This window comes from Mytilus galloprovincialis, chromosome 4 (assembly GCF_965363235.1).
Source record: "Mytilus galloprovincialis chromosome 4, xbMytGall1.hap1.1, whole genome shotgun sequence".
In the NCBI taxonomy this organism is placed as follows: Eukaryota; Metazoa; Mollusca; class Bivalvia; order Mytilida; family Mytilidae; genus Mytilus; species Mytilus galloprovincialis.
In genome coordinates, this window is record NC_134841.1 from 929,474 (window position 1) to 948,185 (window position 18,712).

Genomic DNA, 18,712 nt, shown 5'->3' on the forward strand with positions numbered 1-18,712 from the left:
TTTTCCATATCAACCACACATTCGGTACTCCTCGACATATCGCTACGGCAAAGTTCCGAACCGGACCTAGGTCATTTTAAAGATATTGACCCAAGCTATTCCCCACTTAAATATTTTTTTGGGATCCGGGCCCGTTTGGCCACCACAGAGGTTCAAAGGTGCCCATTTACGTATTTTCCATATCAACCACACATTCGGTACTCCTCGACATATCCCTACGGCAAAGTTCCGAACCGGACCTAGCTCATTTTAAAGGTATTGATCCAAGCTATTTGCCACTTAAATATTTTTCTGGGATCCGGGCCCGTCTGGCCACCACAGAGGTTCAAAGGTGCCCCTTAACGTAATTTTCCGTATTAACCATATGCATACATTTGGTACTTTTCGGCATATACCAACGGCAAAGTTCCGAACCGGACCTAGCTCATTTTAAAGGTATTGACCCAAGCTATTCCCCACTTAAATATTTTTCTGGGATCAGGGCCCGTTTGGCCACCACAGAGGTTCAAAGTTGCCAATTTACGTATTTTCCATATCAACCACACATTCGGTACTCCTCGACATATCGCTACGGCAAAGTTCCGAACCGGACCTAGGTCATTTTAAAGATATTGACCCAAGCTATTCCCCACTTAAATATTTTTTTGGGATCCGGGCCCGTTTGGCCGCCACAGAGGTTCAAAGGTGCCCATTTACGTATTTTCCATATCAACCACACATTCGGTACTCCTCGACATATCCCTACGGCAAAGTTCCGAACCGGACCTAGCTCATTTCAAAGGTATTGATCCAAGCTATTTGCCACTTAAATATTTTTCTGGGATCCGGGCCCGTTTGGCCACCACAGAGGTTCAAAGGTGCCCATTTACGTATTTTCCATATCAACCACACATTCGGTACTCCTCGACATATCCCTACGGCAAAGTTCCGAACCGGACCTAGCTCATTTTAAAGGTATTGATCCAAGCTATTTGCCACTTAAATATTTTTCTGGGATCCGGGCCCGTCTGGCCACCACAGAGGTTCAAAGGTGCCCTTTAACGTAATTTTCCGTATTAACCATATGCATACATTTGGTACTTTTCGGCATATACCAACGGCAAAGTTCCGAACCGGACCTAGCTCATTTTAAAGGTATTGACCCAAGCTATTCCCCACTTAAATATTTTTCTGGGATCAGGGCCCGTTTGGCCACCACAGAGGTTCAAAGGTGCCCATTTACGTATTTTCCATATCAACCACACATTCGGTACTCCTCGACATATCCCTACGGCAAAGTTCCGAACCGGACCTAGCTCATTTCAAAGGTATTGATCCAAGCTATTTGCCACTTAAATATTTTTCTGGGATCCGGGCCCGTCTGGCCACCACAGAGGTTCAAAGGTGCCCCTTAACGTAATTTTCCGTATTAACCATATGCATACATTCGGTACTTTTTGGCATATACCAACGGAAAAGTTCCGAACCGGACCTAGCTCATTTTAAAGGTATTGACCCAAGCTATTCCCCACTTAAATATTTTTCTGGGATCCTGGCCCGTTTGGCCACCACAGAGGTTCAAAGTTGCCAATTTACGTATTTTCCATATCAACCACACATTCGGTACTCCTCGACATATCCCTACGGCAAAGTTCCGAACCGGACCTAGCTCATTTTAAAGATATTGACCCAAGCTATTCCCAACTTAAATATTTTTTTGGGATCTGGGCCCGTTTGGCCACCACAGAGGTTCAAAGTTGCCCATTTACGTATTTTCCATATCAACCACACATTCGGTACTCCTCGACATATCCCTACGGCAAAGTTCCGAACCGGACCTAGCTCATTTCAAAGGTATTGATCCAAGCTATTTGCCACTTAAATATTTTTCTGGGATCCGGGCCCGTCTGGCCACCACAGAGGTTCAAAGGTGCCCCTTAACGTAATTTTCCGTATTAACCATATGCATACATTCGGTACTTTTCGGCATATACCAACGGCAAAGTTCCGAAGCGGACCTAGGTCATTTTAAAGGTATTGACCCAAGCTATTCTTAACTTAAATATTTTTCTGGGATCCGGGCCCGTTTGGCCACCACAGAGGTTCAAAGTTGCCAATTTACGTATTTTCCATATCAACCACACATTCGGTACTCCTCGACATATCCCTACGGAAAAGTTCCGAACCGGACCTAGCTCATTTTAAAGATATTGACCCAAGCTATTCCCCACTTAAATAATTTTTTGGGATCCGGGCCCGTTTGGCCACCACAGAGGTTCAAATTGCCAATTTACGTATTTTCCATATCAACCACACATTCGGTACTCCTCGACATATCCCTACGGAAAAGTTCCGAACCGGACCTAGCTCATTTTAAAGGTATTGATCCAAGCTATTTGCCACTTAAATATTTTTCTGGGATCCGGGCCCGTCTGGCCACCTCAGAGGTTCAAAGGTGCCCCTTAACGTAATTTTCCGTATTAACCATATGCATACATTCGGTACTTTTCGGCATATACCAACGGCAAAGTTCCGAACCGGACCTAGCTCATTTTAAAGGTATTGACCAAAGCTATTCCCCACTTAAATATTTTTCTGGGATCCGGGTTCGTCTGGCCACCACAGAGGTCCAAAGTCGTCTTAGTGTGGTCATCGTCGTTTAAGCAGTCTCTGGTAGGTGTTCACTATTGATTTCTTTTCTTTTTTTGCTTTCCATAAGTATTTCTATGAACAGTTCTATATGTTTCTGGAGCAATTGGATTTTGTTTCATATTTTATATATTAAATTACATCTTTGGTGAATCCTCTGTAATGTTTTATTGATAAAAATCTATATAACATAAAGACAAATATACAACTTGTATCAGGGTTTATATTCGAGGACAACGAAAATTTATGACAGCTTGAAGGGGTCATAGAATGGTATCTTTTCCCTCAGGCTTTATAGTGATTTTCAACTAAATTTAAATATTGAACCGACGGCTAGCAGTCGGTTGGATATTAAATATCAATTATCGAATGTCAAATAAAGGACAGATCGCTTACATGCATATTTAAAACGGAATGAAATGCTTCAGAAATTAGCAGAAACCGTGAAATTGTCGATTTCCGCTGTTAGATTGCATTTAACTAAGATTTAGCGATTTTTGGAACGTTTGAGCCTCACGCAGTTTTTTGGTTTTTAGACATATCGTCAAAATTGGCTGCTGGAAAAAAGTGGCTGCTATCTTGATTGGCCGATAAAAGTGGCTGCCAGCTTGAGTCTGGTTCTTTAGTTTCATTGATAAATACTTTATCAAATTGCGTAAGATTCAATAACAATAACCGGTTCACATCTGACATAATAAGTAATAGGGGTAAACTGGGTAGGGAGAAAATGACCGACAACGTGAGCTCTCTTTTTTTGTTATAAAGAATGAAATATGTCAACCAAAAGTTTTGCTATAATTTCAAAATCAATTTAATCTGTATTGGTATAAATTTAGGAACTTTAGTGTGCGTATTGAGGGCAATATAAACTTTCGGCATCTGAAGTCTACATAATTTTTGACTTTATACAGAAAATACTATCTTTTAAAAGATTCTAGGTTTCACAAATAATGCCCAAAGTAAAATCAATTCTTAGAATAGTGCCAACACATATTTTGATTGGTAAAGTGGTATGTCAAAAAGTGCGTTGAAATTAACCGTGGTATAGCATCGAATTCCCTCATTGCAGTGTAGACGAAACTGACCTCTTAAACTATCGCATTGAATTTTGCTGTCTAAATATAGGTAGATTTGACATATTTGGACTGTTTTGTCTAAATACTTTTGTTTGGGATTATTTGTAATTATAACATTCTAATGAAACTGAAAAATGTGTTCTTTTTGTAAAGATAAACAATAATTTTACTTAGCGTGGCCGTGAGGAAAATGTATTTCGGCATTTCTCTTCGATAAATGTCTCAGTGAAAGTTGTTTAATGGAATAAAACGTCTGATTTGCAACTTCATCAAAAACTACCTTAACCAAAAACTTCAACCAGAAGCGAACGAACGAACGGACAGACGAACGGACGGACGAACCGACCAGAAAACATAATTCCAATAAATGGGAAATAAATAAGGTGTGTTGCGCTGATACCCTTCCGTGTTTAGTTGCACACATAATGGAATATTTCGTTAAAAGGTTAAAACGTCTTAATCTTCGCAATTTAGCAATTTAGCATTCGAAGATGTAATACTGCTATCGGTAACAGCATAGGCAAAAATATAACAGGATAGAACTTAATAATATAGTGATATATCATTAACATAAATTCTTCTTACAAAAAAACAAATAAAGACCAGAGTAAACCAACATGCGAGGGATATACTTGATGCTGGGTTTATTTGACAGAAAGGACAAATGCTTCAGCATTATGAATATTGATATCTTAGATTTGCATTACTGGTGGTTATTTTTATAACCTTTGAAAACCATTTTTAGAGGCATTTTTAAGTACAACATGGACAATTGGCAAATAATCTATAATTTCACAGAATACATATATATATAGAAGTGTTTACCTTTGAAACCATGATATTGCCTACGAAAAACAAGCTTACACGAGCCTGTAATTCAGTGGTTGTCGTTTGTTTATATGTTACATATTTGTTTTTCGTTCATTTTTTTTATATACAAATTAGGTCGTTAGTTTTCTCGTTTGAATTGTTTTACATTGTCATATTGGGGCCTTTTAAAGCTGACTATGCGGTATGGGTTTTGCTCATTGTTGAAGGCCGTACGGTGACCTATAGCTGTTAATGTCTGTGTCATTTTGGTCTCTTGTGGATAGTTGTCTCATTGGCAACCATACCACATCTTCTTTTTTATATCAAAATTTTATCGAAATCCTTTCTAAATAACCCGAAATTTCTTTTGAACACGATAACAGGAGAGACAAAATATTACACCACCTATCAAAAAATATTCCAATATATTCTTGTATGACATTGTCAACATTGCACCTTTTTATATGTTGTTCTTTAAGTACTGTTTGTTTTGATTTGCTTAAGACGAGGGTTGTTTTTAAATGACCCATATACCTTTTCGTAACTCTCTATATAATTTGTCAGTAAAGCTGTGAAAAGTAAACTCGAAATTGATAGTAAATAGCAAATATAAGTCATGTTAAGTATATTTATGTTAATATTATACAGCAAACGCGAAAATAATTGAAATTAATGGAAAGCAAAAAAATAACGACTGGGAAAAAAGGGGAGGGCTAAAAAAAAGTCTCCTGTCCCTAAGTACTTATATGGTTTATATTATATATGGTGCATGCTCACATTCAATACATTTTGTATTGTGAAGAAGACTTTAAATAAGTATATTTTACTTGTATTTGGTCCTTTTTGCGTTGAGAAAATAAAATATGTTGAATAAAATGCACGCAATAATTTCTTAATTTGCAGTATACAAAAGATAGGACATAATTGAACCTGAAACCTTTGTAATGTATATACTATACTCACTCAAGAGAATAAAAACATGTGTAAAAACATATTATACGAAGAACTTTGTTTTACTTAATTTCAATTAAAAAGTTTTCCTTACTTTTTTCAGTTTTTGTTCCACTTCCATGTTGACCAGTGGTCCTAGTAAAATTCCAGAGATTAGGAGAATTAAACCAGTGAATCCTAATCCAATTATTAATAGCCGTTGTGATAATTTACAAACCATTTTGATAAAATTAGTTCGGGTGAATGACACATTTCAGTTTTGATTTTTGATAACATAAATATGTCTGCACAACGTGATCAACCTCGCTTCATTTGGTTTGTTTATGTAAAAAATGACTCGTAACGGGTCACTGCACCTGGGATAAATTTAGAAATAGTTATAAGTGTAATCAATGTGGTACTATGTATACAGGTCGATTGACCTCATTGACCCAATCTAATTGTCCTTAAGATTACGAAATAGCAAATTTGATTTGTTACATGATATTGTAGGGTATTGCAAAAACAACCATCAAAATAAAATATATAGATGTGTGATTCTGTTCGAGAGATTGATCCTTGACGAGTAAGAAATTTTAATCAGATTTCAAATTGTAACAAACATAAATAAAATGCTACGCAGGGCGGAACTTGATACGACCGCAGAGGTCAAACTCTGAAAAATTGGGGCCAGTTGGGACACAACATTCAAGCTTGATACATCTCTGAATTTGGATTGTGATTAAATATTTGACACAGCATAGGTTTCTGACACAGAATGAATATGGTCTAATGAACTTAAAAAATAAATAAATTTACCTTTTATGGTCAAATATCCACAATCCAAATACATGGATTGATTCAACATATCAAATAATCCCAAGAATTCAATTTTTGATGATATCAAACAAAGTTTAATTTTGGACCCTTTTGACCTCAATGTGGACCAATTTGATACCAGGGCCCAAAAATCAAAATCTAAATACATAGTTAGATTAAGCATATCAAAGAACCACATCTATAATACTAAAATTACGAGGTCCAATTTGTCAGCCGTCATCACGTAAAAACGACGAATAAAAAAATTCAACTTTATATATAACTAATATAGTACAAAGATGTAGATTAAAAATTACACCACTCCAGGCCCTTTTGTTTTCCACGTAATTAAAATTGCTAATAATTAAGAAGTTCCGGGTCGAGTCCGTTACCGATACCAATAGTATATTCACCTGTTACCGATTACCTTATCTGTACGTTCCGCATCTGACAGGCGCACCACCAAACGGTGTATTCAGGATTAATATGCTATATAGTATTACACGGGTCATAATCACAGGGTTGACACTACTTAATTGTCAAATTGTTACCTATTGTAGTATTTTAATCAGTTAAACTTTCTAAGATAACAATACGAATCTATAATGCTAAAATTACGAGGTCCAATTTGTCAGCCGTCATCACGTAAAAACGACGAATAAAAAAATTCAACTTTATATATAACTAATATAGTACAAAGGTGTAGATTGAAAATTACACCACTCCAGGCCCTTTTGTTTTCCACGTAATTAATATTGCCAATAATTAAGAAGTTCCGGGTCGAGTCCGATACCGATACCAATAGTATATTCACCTGTTACCGATTACCTTATCTGTACGTTCCGCATCTGACAGGCGCACCACCAAACGGTGTATTCAGGATAAATATGCTATATAGTATTACACGGGTCATAATCACAGGGTTGACACTACTTAATTGTCAAATTGTTACCTATTTTAGTATTTTAATCAGTTTAACTTTCTAAGATAACAATACGAATACTAAAAATCTGGACTAAAATAAGGCGTATAGGTACAGTTTTCAATTTGTTAGCGGGCATGACGTAAAACAGCGAATCAAAGAATTCAACTTTATTTATGACTAATATAGGACAATGCTGTTGATTAAAAAGTACTCCATTCCAGGACCTTTTGTTTTCCAAATAATTAATATTATCAATAATTGATATAAGTTCCAGTTCGACGGGTTCAAACAGAAAGATTTGAAAGCGGAGAAAACTGTGTATCTTATAATCGGCATGACTTTATCAAATGACAATACTAATACTAAAATAAGGCTTGCGCATAGTTATATACTTTAATTCAGTCACGGACCTGCGATATCACGGGTGTGTTCTAGTATATTAAATTTTTGTTGAAATCTAACAAAGTTAAATTTTGGAGCCCAATTTGGACCAACTTGAAAACTGGGCCCATAATCGAAATTCTAAATACATGTTTAGATACAGCATATCAAAAGACCCCAATTATTCATTTTTTGTTAAAAGCAAAAAACAACTAAATTTTAGACCCTTTCGACCTTAATGTAGATCAATCAGAAAACGGGACTAAAAATTTAAAATCTAAAAGCACTGTTAGATTTGACATATCAAAGAACCCCATAAATTCATTTTTTGTTAAAATCAAAGTTTAATATTGGACCATCTGGACCTTAACGTAGACAATTTGAAAACAGGATTAAAAATTAAAAATACAAATACACGGTTAGATTCAGTATATTTAAGAACACCAAGATTTCAAGAACAAGAGTGCACCCGCTGAAATGTCTCGCCTTCTGTACTAATCATTGATATTATGTTGATAGTCCTAAGTATAAAGCTAAGCTTTATTACAACTGTCACATAAACTTAACATTTACCAAGATAACTAAACAAAGACCAATAAATCTTGAAAATGAGGTCATGGTCAGATGAACCATACCAGGCAGACAAGTACAGCTAACAATGCTTCTGTACAACATATATAGTTGACCCATTACTGATAGTTTAAGAAAAATAGACCAAAACACAAAAACTTAACACTGTGCAATGAACCGTGAAAATGAGGTCACGGTCAAATAAAACCTGCGCGACTGACATAAAGATCATAAAATATTTCCATACACCAAATATAGTTGACCTATGGCATATAGTATTAGATAAAAAGACCAAAACTCAAAACTGAACTTTGACCACTGAACCATGAAAATGAGGTCAAGGTCACATGACGTCTGCCCGCTAGACATGTATAGCTTACAATCATTCAATACAACAAATATAGTAGACCTATTGCATATAATATGAGAAAAACAGATCAAAACACAAAAATTTAACTATAACCAAAGAACCATGAAAATGAGGTCAAGGTCAGATGATACCTGCCAGTTGGACATGTACACCTTACAGTCCTTCCATAGACTGAATATGCTAGCCCTATTGCTTATAGTATCCGAGATATGGACTTGACCACCAAAACTTAACCTTGTTCACTGATCCATGAAATGAGGTCGAGGTCAAGTGAAAACTGTCTGACAGACATGAGGACCTTGCAAGGTACGCACATATCAAATATAGTTATCCTATTACTTATAATAAGAGATAATTCAACATTACAAAAAATTTGACCTTTTTTTTTCAAGTAGTCACTGAACCATGAAAATGAGGTCAAGGTTATTGGACATGTGACTGACGGAAACTTTGTAACATGAAGTATCTATATACAAAGTATGAAGCATCCAGGTCTTCCACCTTCTAAAATATTAAGCTTTTAAGAAGTGAGCTAACACCGCCGTAGCCGCCGCCGCCGCCGGATCACTATCCCTATGTCGAGCTTTCTGCAACAAAAGTTGCAGGCTCGGCAATAAAACCCCATTGAAATTGGTCAAGAAATAAACAATTTATACAAAGTATAAGAAAAGTATTGTTTTTGGCCCCTTATTCCTAGTAAACAGTTTGGGTCATAACCACCAAAATCAATCCCAACCTTCCTTTTTTCGTATGGAAACTTGTGGTACAATTTCAGACAGATCCATACACTAACGCACAAGTTATTGTCTGAATACTAGAAAAATACTTATTTTGACCCCTTTTGTGCCGCTTGTTCCTAAATTGTTGAGATCATAACCCCCAAAATCAATACCAACTTTTCTTTTGTGGTTTCAAAGCTTATGTTTAAATTTCATTGAGATCCATTCACTTAAACTAAAGTTATTAATTGTCCGGAAGGTAAGTGTCTTCGGACAACGCTGACGACGACGACGTGATACCAATATGCGAACGCAAAATTTTCTTGCGTTCGTATAAAAATATATTAAAAAAACAAATATGATGACGAGTACGTCAATAAATATATGATATAATCTTTATGTCCTTTGGGGCCCGCCCATATTTGGAAATAGAATTTCTTCTATCTATCTTCTATGCTAGTATTCTGAATGTTTTAATCAACTTCATCATTTAAATCATGTAAAAGTATTGTATGTTTTGTCTTGTACTCATAATTGAAATGTAATTTCTCTGACCTAATACGGGCACAGTGAATGGTTATTAAAATTATTTGTATTTGTATTTGTCTTAAGTCTGTTCTTCTGTTAAATTGTCTTTAATAATGCGACTTGTCACTGTATTGCTATTTCTTCGATTTTGACATTACAGAATACGACTTGTCACTGTATTGCTTTTCCCTCGATTTTGACATAACCGAATGCGATTTATCAATGTATAGCAATTACAATGAGTATCACAACGGTTGCCATGAGTATTACCGCAACTCTTTACCCTTACTCCTAGGTATATTATTGGCGGGGCAGTGGGTGAAGAGTCTTTCTATATGAAGTATTTTTGTAATTGTTTTTTCATCGTTTTTCTTTTCGCCCATGATATTGTCCTTTGTTTATTATAATTGTGATATTTTATTTCCAAATTAATATCATCATTCAGATCACATTAATGCCCGAAGGCCCAATATAAAACATGTAGTATTTGTATAGTATATAAGTATAAATGTACTTATAACATTTATCAAAGCTATGAATAAGTATATTGTTATTATTTAACAGTAGATTAAAAGTAGAGCAATCGATTGTATAACAGTGAGTTTGCGCAATTGTATACTTGTCCTTATAATATAGGTGATATTTGCTTTTAAATAGTTATCAAAGCAATTCATTTCCTAGTGTATATTTGACAATCGAATTTATCAGAATTGGGGAAATTTAGGATGAGAGAATATACAGGAAAGCTATATACATTTTGTAATTATATTTCGTTAAAGGGTCCTATTATTGTCTTGAAGTTAAAAGATTATTGTGCTGGTGTCAGACCACCAATTCACTTCTTCCAAATTAGATCGTAATAGTAGCCCTTAACTAACCAAAAATAATTGCAGAAATGAAACTTTTGGAAAAGGTGAAATATATTTAGATCATTTTGAGCCAAAATTTACTTGTCTATGATTTTGAATTTAAATATCCTGAAATGCGCTCCAAATTATACATGTTATACTAATTTTAGATTTCCAGAAAACCAGGGGTTATTTTTAGTAGTACTTATCTTCAACACTTGTACAATTTAGGATATTAATACCTGGTTTCTATGAAGTTAAAATTAAGGTAAAATATTGTGACAGCTGTGAAAATTGCAAAATTTGGTTTATCAGATAGGGATTTAAAGTTGGTGGTCTGACATCTAATTTGGGGCCTGACATCTAATTGCATCAATGAACTCGGTGCGCTGTAGATTTTAAAATTGAGAGAAAAAAGCATTTCCCTTTCAACCCGGGTATGCATACGATATGTATATATGACGTGAGCGGCCGGTTATTCGATATGTATATATGACGTGAGCGGCCGGTTATTCGATATTAATTTTTTAGTAGGCTTATTTATGTAATTGATTAAATACAAAATAGACAGGAAACTGAATTAATTTCGAAATTGGCTAAGGACCGAAATTTTCCGTCCGTGGTAAAGTGTTATTTAAATTAATTGTATTTCTTTAAAGACAACGAAGGTCTCTATGTGTATTTAAATCGGTATTCGGTGGTCATTCATAATTTTTCGAGTATCAAACTGGAAAATTGAGCCTTCCTCAAAGATCAAAGTCATTTATATCTATATACATATAAATTTAATCATTTAAATTACTGTTACGAATTTAAAGTCTATGCAATCAAAAAGAGGATGAAAACATTTCCTTATGTATTGCACAAAAAAAAAATGAAAATTATAGAAAACAACAATTTAACATGTTCAATAAACTAAATATTAATTCAGAAGATCTGTGCCCTGAAAAAGTTATGAAAACCATTATTAGTTTACTTAACCCACGAAATATTGATGATACAAAAAAAAAAGTATGCCATTACATACAATTATGTTTTGAATCATTGTAATTTTATTCATTTAAAATCTTACTAAACTAATATGGAACCTTACTATACCTGATATGGAATCTTACTAACCTAAATTATACGGAATATACACGGTCCCCATGAAGTTGCTCTTAACCAATCATATTCTTAGAAATATACTAAAACACGGTCCCCACGAAGTTGCTCTTAACCAATCATATTCTTAGAAATATACTAAAAGTATAGGAGGTAAGATAAATCATTATGCTTTGTATTGATTTTCCTGATTTAATAAAAGCTTGAAACTTGAAACTATGGGTAGCGACTCTTTTCAGAGTTGTCATTACATTCATTCATTACTTCAGTCACGTCTCAGTCATTACAGCTGAACAGACGCGTTGGTTCAGCTCTCCTTTACCCGCTATCTATGATGAGGGTTTACTGATAGATGGATCAACGACTAACTACGTCCGATGAAAGAAACCAATTCAAAGCTGTATTTAAAAAATGAATAAACGGGTGATGGTCCCAACAGTTACGAACTAGGGCCCAAAAGGGGTCACAATAAGCATTTTTCTAGTTTCCAGATAATAACTTGTATGTATGTTTATGGATCTTTCTAAACTTGTACATGTACAACAAGGTTCCATATCACATAGGGAAGGCTGGAATTGAGTTTGGGTAATAAAATGTTGTGTAATTAGGAGCCATAAAAGGGCAAAAAACAAGTTGTTTTTTAGTTTCCAGGCAATAACTTGGGTTCAAGTGTATAGACATCTCTGATATTATAATACAAGATACCATACCACAAAAGGAAGGCTGGGATTGAATTTTAGGTGGAAATGCCCCAAATGTTCAGGAATTACACACCAAATACAATACTGCGCAATTGAAGATTTTTTTTTCTTGCTATTGCACAATACGGTGCAATTAAGGATTTCTTTTTTTCTCTCTTGCTATTGCACAATACTGTGCAATTGAAGATTTTTTGCTTATACGCAATACTGTGCTTGTGGAATAGTGTTCTATAATGCAATACTGTGCAATTGGAGATATCTTGATATTGCCAAAATACTGTGTCTTTGTAGATTTCTTGATATAGCACAATACTATGCAATTGAATTTTTTTCTTTTCTTCCTTTTTTTTCTTTTTTTTTTGATTTGACCATCTTGTTAGATGATGAATATCAGACCATTCTGGGTAAATTAAATGGCCCATTTCAAAAATTTACCACATTTATCTTGTGTCAGAAACCTATTTAATGTCAAAAATTTCATCACATTCCAAATTCAGACCGTATCAAGCTTCAATACTGTGTCAAAACTTTCCCCAACTGTTCAGAGTTCGACCTCTGAGGTCGTATCGGGCTGCGTTCATTGAAGCATTTTATTAAAATATAAGATAGTATGATTTTTCGTTTTCATTAATCATGCTTACAAAAGTACATAGATACGTAATATCAACAAAAGTACATAGATAGATCATATCAACAAAAGTACAAAGATAGACCATATCAAAACCGAATTTTTACACCTCTCACACCACAAATAAAAATGAAACGACTTCATGCAAATATTTAGTAAGAATTTCAATGGCAAATTTTGCCGCTTTTTAATAGTTGTAAACTGTCAGACGATATTTATTCCGATTTGTTGCATACATAATATTAATGTGCTTTAACTCTAGTATTGGCATGCTGTTTGATAATGTGCGTAGTCATTACAACATTGTTTGTAAACATATCCCAGTTTGTCCTCTGAACGATTTCTTACGTTTTCAATGTTATCGATTGGAGATGGAATTAATGTTTTTATGCCCCATTTATGAGCATTATGTTTTCTGGTCTGTGCGTCCGTTGGTTTGTTGGTACGTTCGTCCGTCTGTCCCGCTTTGGGTTAAAGTTTTTGGTCGAGGTAGTTTTTCATGAAGTTGAAGTCCAATCAACTCGAAACTTAGTACATATGTTCCGTATGATATGATCTGTCTAATTGTAATGCCAAATTAGAGTAAAGAAAGTCGGAAAACCTTGGTTGTATCATATCTTGCAGTTTTCTATGGTAGAAAAAATCGAAGAACCTTGTTTGTATCATATCAGACAGTTTTCTACTGTAGTGAAAGTCGAAGAACCTTGGTTGTATCATAACGCAGTTTTATGTGGTAGAGAAAGTCGAAGAACCTTGGTTGTATCATATTGAAGTTTTCTGTGGTAGAGAAAGTCGAAGAACCTTGGTTGTATCTTTTCGGACAGTTTTCTGTGGTAGAGAAATTCGAAGAACCTTGGTTGTATCATATCAGACAGTTTTCGTTTGTATAGAAAGTCAGAGAACATTGGTTGTTTCATATCAGGCAGTTTTGAATGGTAGTGAAAGTTGAAGAACCTTGGTTGTATCATATCGCAGTTTTCTGTGGTAGAGAAAGTCGAAGAGCCTTGGTTTATCTTTTCGGACAGTTTTCAATGGTAGAGAAAGTCAAAGGACCTTGGTTGTATCATATCGGACAATTTTCTACAGTAGTGAAAGTCAGAGAACTTTGAATGTATATTCCGGACAGTTTTCTGTGGTAGAGAAATTCGAAGAATCTTGGTTGTATCATATCGGACTTTTTTTTAAATGGTAGAGAAAGTCCAAAGACCTTGGTTGTATCATATCAGACAGTTTTCTTTTGTAGAGAAAGTCGGAGAACATTGGTTGTGTCATATCAGGCAGGCCAGTTGAAGGACGCCTCCGGGTGCGGGAATTTCTCGCTACATTGAAGACCTGTTGATGACCTTCTGCTGTTGTTTTTTTTTTTTATGGTCGGGTTGTTGTCTCTTTGGCACATTCCCCATTTCCATTCTCAATTTTATTGAATGGTAGTGACAGTTGAAGAACCTCGGTTGTATAATAACGGACAGTTTTCTGTGGTAGAGAAAGTCGGAGAACCTTGGTTGTATCATATCAGACAGTTTTGTATGGCAGTGAAAGTCGAAGAACCTTGGTTGTATACTACCGGACAGTTTTCTGTGGTAGTGAAAGTCGGAGAACCTTGGTTGTATCATATCGCAGTTTTCTGTGGTAGAGAAAGTCGAAGAACCTTGGTTGTGTTATATCAGAGTTTTCTTTCGTATAGAAAGTCGGAGAAAATTGGTTGTGTCATATCAGGCAGTTTTGTATGGTAGTGAAAATTAAGAACCTTGGTTGTATAATACCGGACAGTTTTCTGTGGTAGAGAAATTCTAAGAACCTTAGTTTTATCATATCGGACAGTTTTCTATGGTAGATAAAGTCGAAGAACCTTGGTTGTATCATATCAGACAGTTTTCTTTTGTAGAGAAAGTCGGAGAACATTGGTTGTGTCTTATGAGGCAGTTTTGAATGGTAGCAAAAGTTGAAGAACCTTGGTTGTATCATATTGAAGTTTTCTGTGGTAGAGAAAGTCGAAGAGCCTTGGTTGTATTTTTTCGGACAGTTTTCAATGGTAGAGAAAGTCAAAGGACCTTTGAATGTATATTCCGGACAGATTTCTGTGGTAGAGAAATTCGAAGAATCTTGGTTGTATCATATCGGACAGTTTTTTTAATGGTAGAGAAAGTCGAAAAACCTTGGTTGTATCATATCAGACAGTTTTCTTTTGTAGAGAAAGTCGGAGAACATTGGTTGTGTCATATCAGGCAGTTTTGAATGGTAGTGAAAGTTGAAGAACCTCGGTTGTATAATACCGGACAGTTTTCTGTGGTAGAGAAATCGGAGAACCTTGGTTGTATACTACGGGACAGTTTTCTGTGGTAGTGAAAGTCGGAGAACCTTGGTTGTATCATATAAGACAGTTTTTTTTATGGCAGTGAAAGTCGAAGAACCTTGGATGTATACTACCGGACAGTTTTCTGTGGTAGAGAAAGTCGGAGAACCTTGGTTGTATACTACCGGACAGTTTTCTGTGGTAGTGAAAGTCGGAGAACCTTGGTTGTATCATATCAGACAGTTTTGTATGGCAGTGAAAGTCGAAGAACCTTGATTGTATACTACCGGACAGTTTTCTGTGGTAGTGAAAGTCGGAGAACCTTGGTTGTATCATATCGCACAGTTTTCTGTGGTAGTGAAAGTCGGAGAACCTTGGTTGTATCATATCGCACAGTTTTCTGTGGTAGTGAAAGTCGGAGAACCTTGGTTGTATACTACCGGACAGTTTTCTGTGGTAGAGAAAGTCGGAGAACCTTGGTTGTATCATATCGCAGTTTTCTTGGTAGGGAAAGTCGAAGAACCTTTGTTGTATCATATCAGGCAGTTTTGTATGTTAGTGAGAGTCGACGAACCTTGGTTGTATCATGTCGGACAGTTTTCTATAGAAGTGAAAGTCGGAAAACCTTGGTTGTATCATGTCGGACAGTTTTCTATGGTAGAGAAAGTCGGAGAACCTTGGTTGTATCATGTCGGACAGTTTTCTATGATAGAGAAAGTCGGAAAACCTTGGTTGTATCATTTCGGACAGTTTTCTATGGTAGAAAAGTCAGAGAACCTTGGTTGTATCATGTCGGACAGTTTTCTATGGTAGTGAAAGTCGGAGAACCTTGGTTGTATCATGTCGGACAGTTTTCTATGGCAGTGAAAGTCGAAGAACCTTGGTTGTATACTACCGGACAGTTTTCTGTGGTAGAGAAAGTCGGAGAACCTTGGTTGTATCATTTCGGACAGTTTTCTATGGTAGAGAAAGTCGGAGAACCTTGGTTGTATCATTTCGGACAGTTTTCTATAGTAGAGAAAGTCGGAGAACCTTGGTTGTATCATGTCGGACAGTTTTCTATGGTAGTGAAAGTCGGAGAACCTTGTTTGCATCATGTCGGACAGTTTTCTATGGTAGAGAAAGTCGGAGAACCTTGGTTGTATCATTTCGGACAGTTTTCTATGGTAGTGAAAGTCGGAGAAGCTTGGTTGCATCATATCGGACAGTTTTCTATGGTAGAGAAAGTCGGAGAACCTTGGTTGTATCATTTCGGACAGTTTTCTATGGTAGTGAAAGTCGGAAAAGCTTTGTTGTAATATAAATTGTATGCTCTTTAACATGCACGAGAGGATAAAAAGTCATCAATTTATTTTCAAATTTGGGAAGCGTGAATTTGCGATTTGTTATTTTTCTGCATTAAGATTCATATAGATCTATACGAACTTGAAAGTGAAAATAAAATTGTGCCTGAAGAGTGGCTATATGCTTCTCTATATCAAAAAAGCCTGTAAACATATTGGATACATATAATTTTTGTATTTGTCATTTTTTCCCCTTTCTTTATTTCAATGTACCGTTATTGACCACTTTGATACAAGGGCCCAAATATTCTAAATCTAAAAGCACTGTTAGATTCGACATTTCAAAGAACCCCATAAATTCATTTTTTTGTTAAAATCAAAGTTTAATATTGTACCATCTGGACCTTAATGTAGACCAATTTGTAAACAGGACCCAAAATTAAAAATACAAATACACGGTTAGATTCAGCATATTAAAAAGTAAAATCACAAAAATACTGAACTCAGAGGAAAATCTATTCGGAAAGTCCATAATCAAATGGCAAAATTAAATAACAATACGCATCAAAAATGAATGGACAAGAACTGTCATATTCCTGACTTGGTACAGGCATTTTCAAATGTAGAAAATGGTGGATTGAACCTGGTTTTATAGCTAGCAAAACTTCTCACTTGTATGACAGTCGCATCAAATTCCATTATATTGTCACCGATGCGTGAACAAAACAAACAGACCAAGAATTCAAGAATAAAACCCCATTGAAATTGGTCAAGAAATAAGCAATTTATACAAAGTATAAGAAAAGTATTGTTTTTTGCCCCTTATTCCTAAACAGTTTGGGTCATAACCCCCAAAATCAATCCTAACCTTCCTTTTTTGGTATGGAACCTTGTTGTAAAATTTCAGACAGATCCATACACTAACACACAAGTTATTGTCTGAATACTAGAAAAATACTTATTTTGACCCCTTTTGTGCCGCTTGTTCCTAAATTGTTGAGATCATAACCCCAAAATCAATACCAACTTTTCTTTTGTGGGTTCAAAACTTATGTTTATATTTCATAAAGATCCATTCACTTAAACTAAAGTTATTGTCCGGAAGGTAAGTGTCTTCGGACAACGCTGACGAAGACGACTTGATACCAATATGCAAACGCAAAATTGTCTTGCAGTCGTATAAAAATATATTAAAAAAACAAATATGATGACGAGTACGTCAGTAAATGTATGATATAATGTTTGTGCCCTTTGGGCTGTATTGCTTTTCTTCGATTTTGACATGACCAAGTGCGACTTTTCACTGTATTGCTTTTCCCCGATTTTGACATGAGCGAATGCGACTTGTCACTGTATTGCTTTCCCCGATTTTGAAATGACCGAATGCGACTTGTCACTGTATTGCTTTTCCCCGATTTTGAAATGACCGAATGTGACTTGTCACTGTATTGCTTTTCCTCGAGTTAGAGATGACCGAATGCGACTTGTCACTGTATAGCTATTTCCTCGATTTTGACATGACCGAATGCGATTTATCAATGTATAGCAATTACAATTAGTATCACAACGGTTGACGTGAGTATTACCACAACTTTTTACCCTTACGTCTAGGTATATTATTGGCGGGGCATTTGGTGAAGAGTCTTTCTGTATGAAGTATTTTTGTAATTGTTATTTTTTCATCGTTTTTCTTTTCGCCCATGATATTGTCCTTTGCTTATTATAATTGTGATATTTTATTTCCAAATTAGTATCTTTTTTAGTTTTGATCATGCGAGTTCAGATTAGGTGAAAGATGAAACCAATCAGATCACATTAATGCCCGAAGGCCCAATATAAAACATGTAGTATGTGTATAGTATATAAGTATAAATGTACTTAAAACATTTATCAAAGCTATGCATAAGCATATTGTTATTATTTAACGGTAGATTAAAAGTAGAGCAATCGATTGTATAACAGTGAGTTTGCGCAATAATATACTTGTCCTTCTAATAGGTGATATTTGCTTTAGTTATTAATGCAATTCATTTCCTTGTGTATATTTGACAATTGAATTTATCAGAATTGGGAAATTTAGGATGAGAGAATATACAGGA

General features: G+C 35.4%; 1 protein-coding gene across 3 annotated transcripts in view; it reads right to left on the minus strand.

Annotated features, from left to right (window-relative positions):
* The window catches only part of LOC143071080 (lysosome membrane protein 2-like), a 91,002-nt gene extending 85,232 nt beyond the window's left edge, over nucleotides 1–5,770 (minus strand). For all 3 annotated transcript variants that reach the window (XM_076245160.1, XM_076245158.1, XM_076245159.1), the window contains exon 1: nucleotides 5,560–5,770. In XM_076245160.1, coding sequence (XP_076101275.1) covers nucleotides 5,560–5,685 — 126 coding nt within the window. In that variant the 5' untranslated portion in view covers nucleotides 5,686–5,770. The remainder of the gene's footprint in view (nucleotides 1–5,559) is intronic.
* Nucleotides 5,771–18,712: the final 12,942 nt, after the last annotated feature.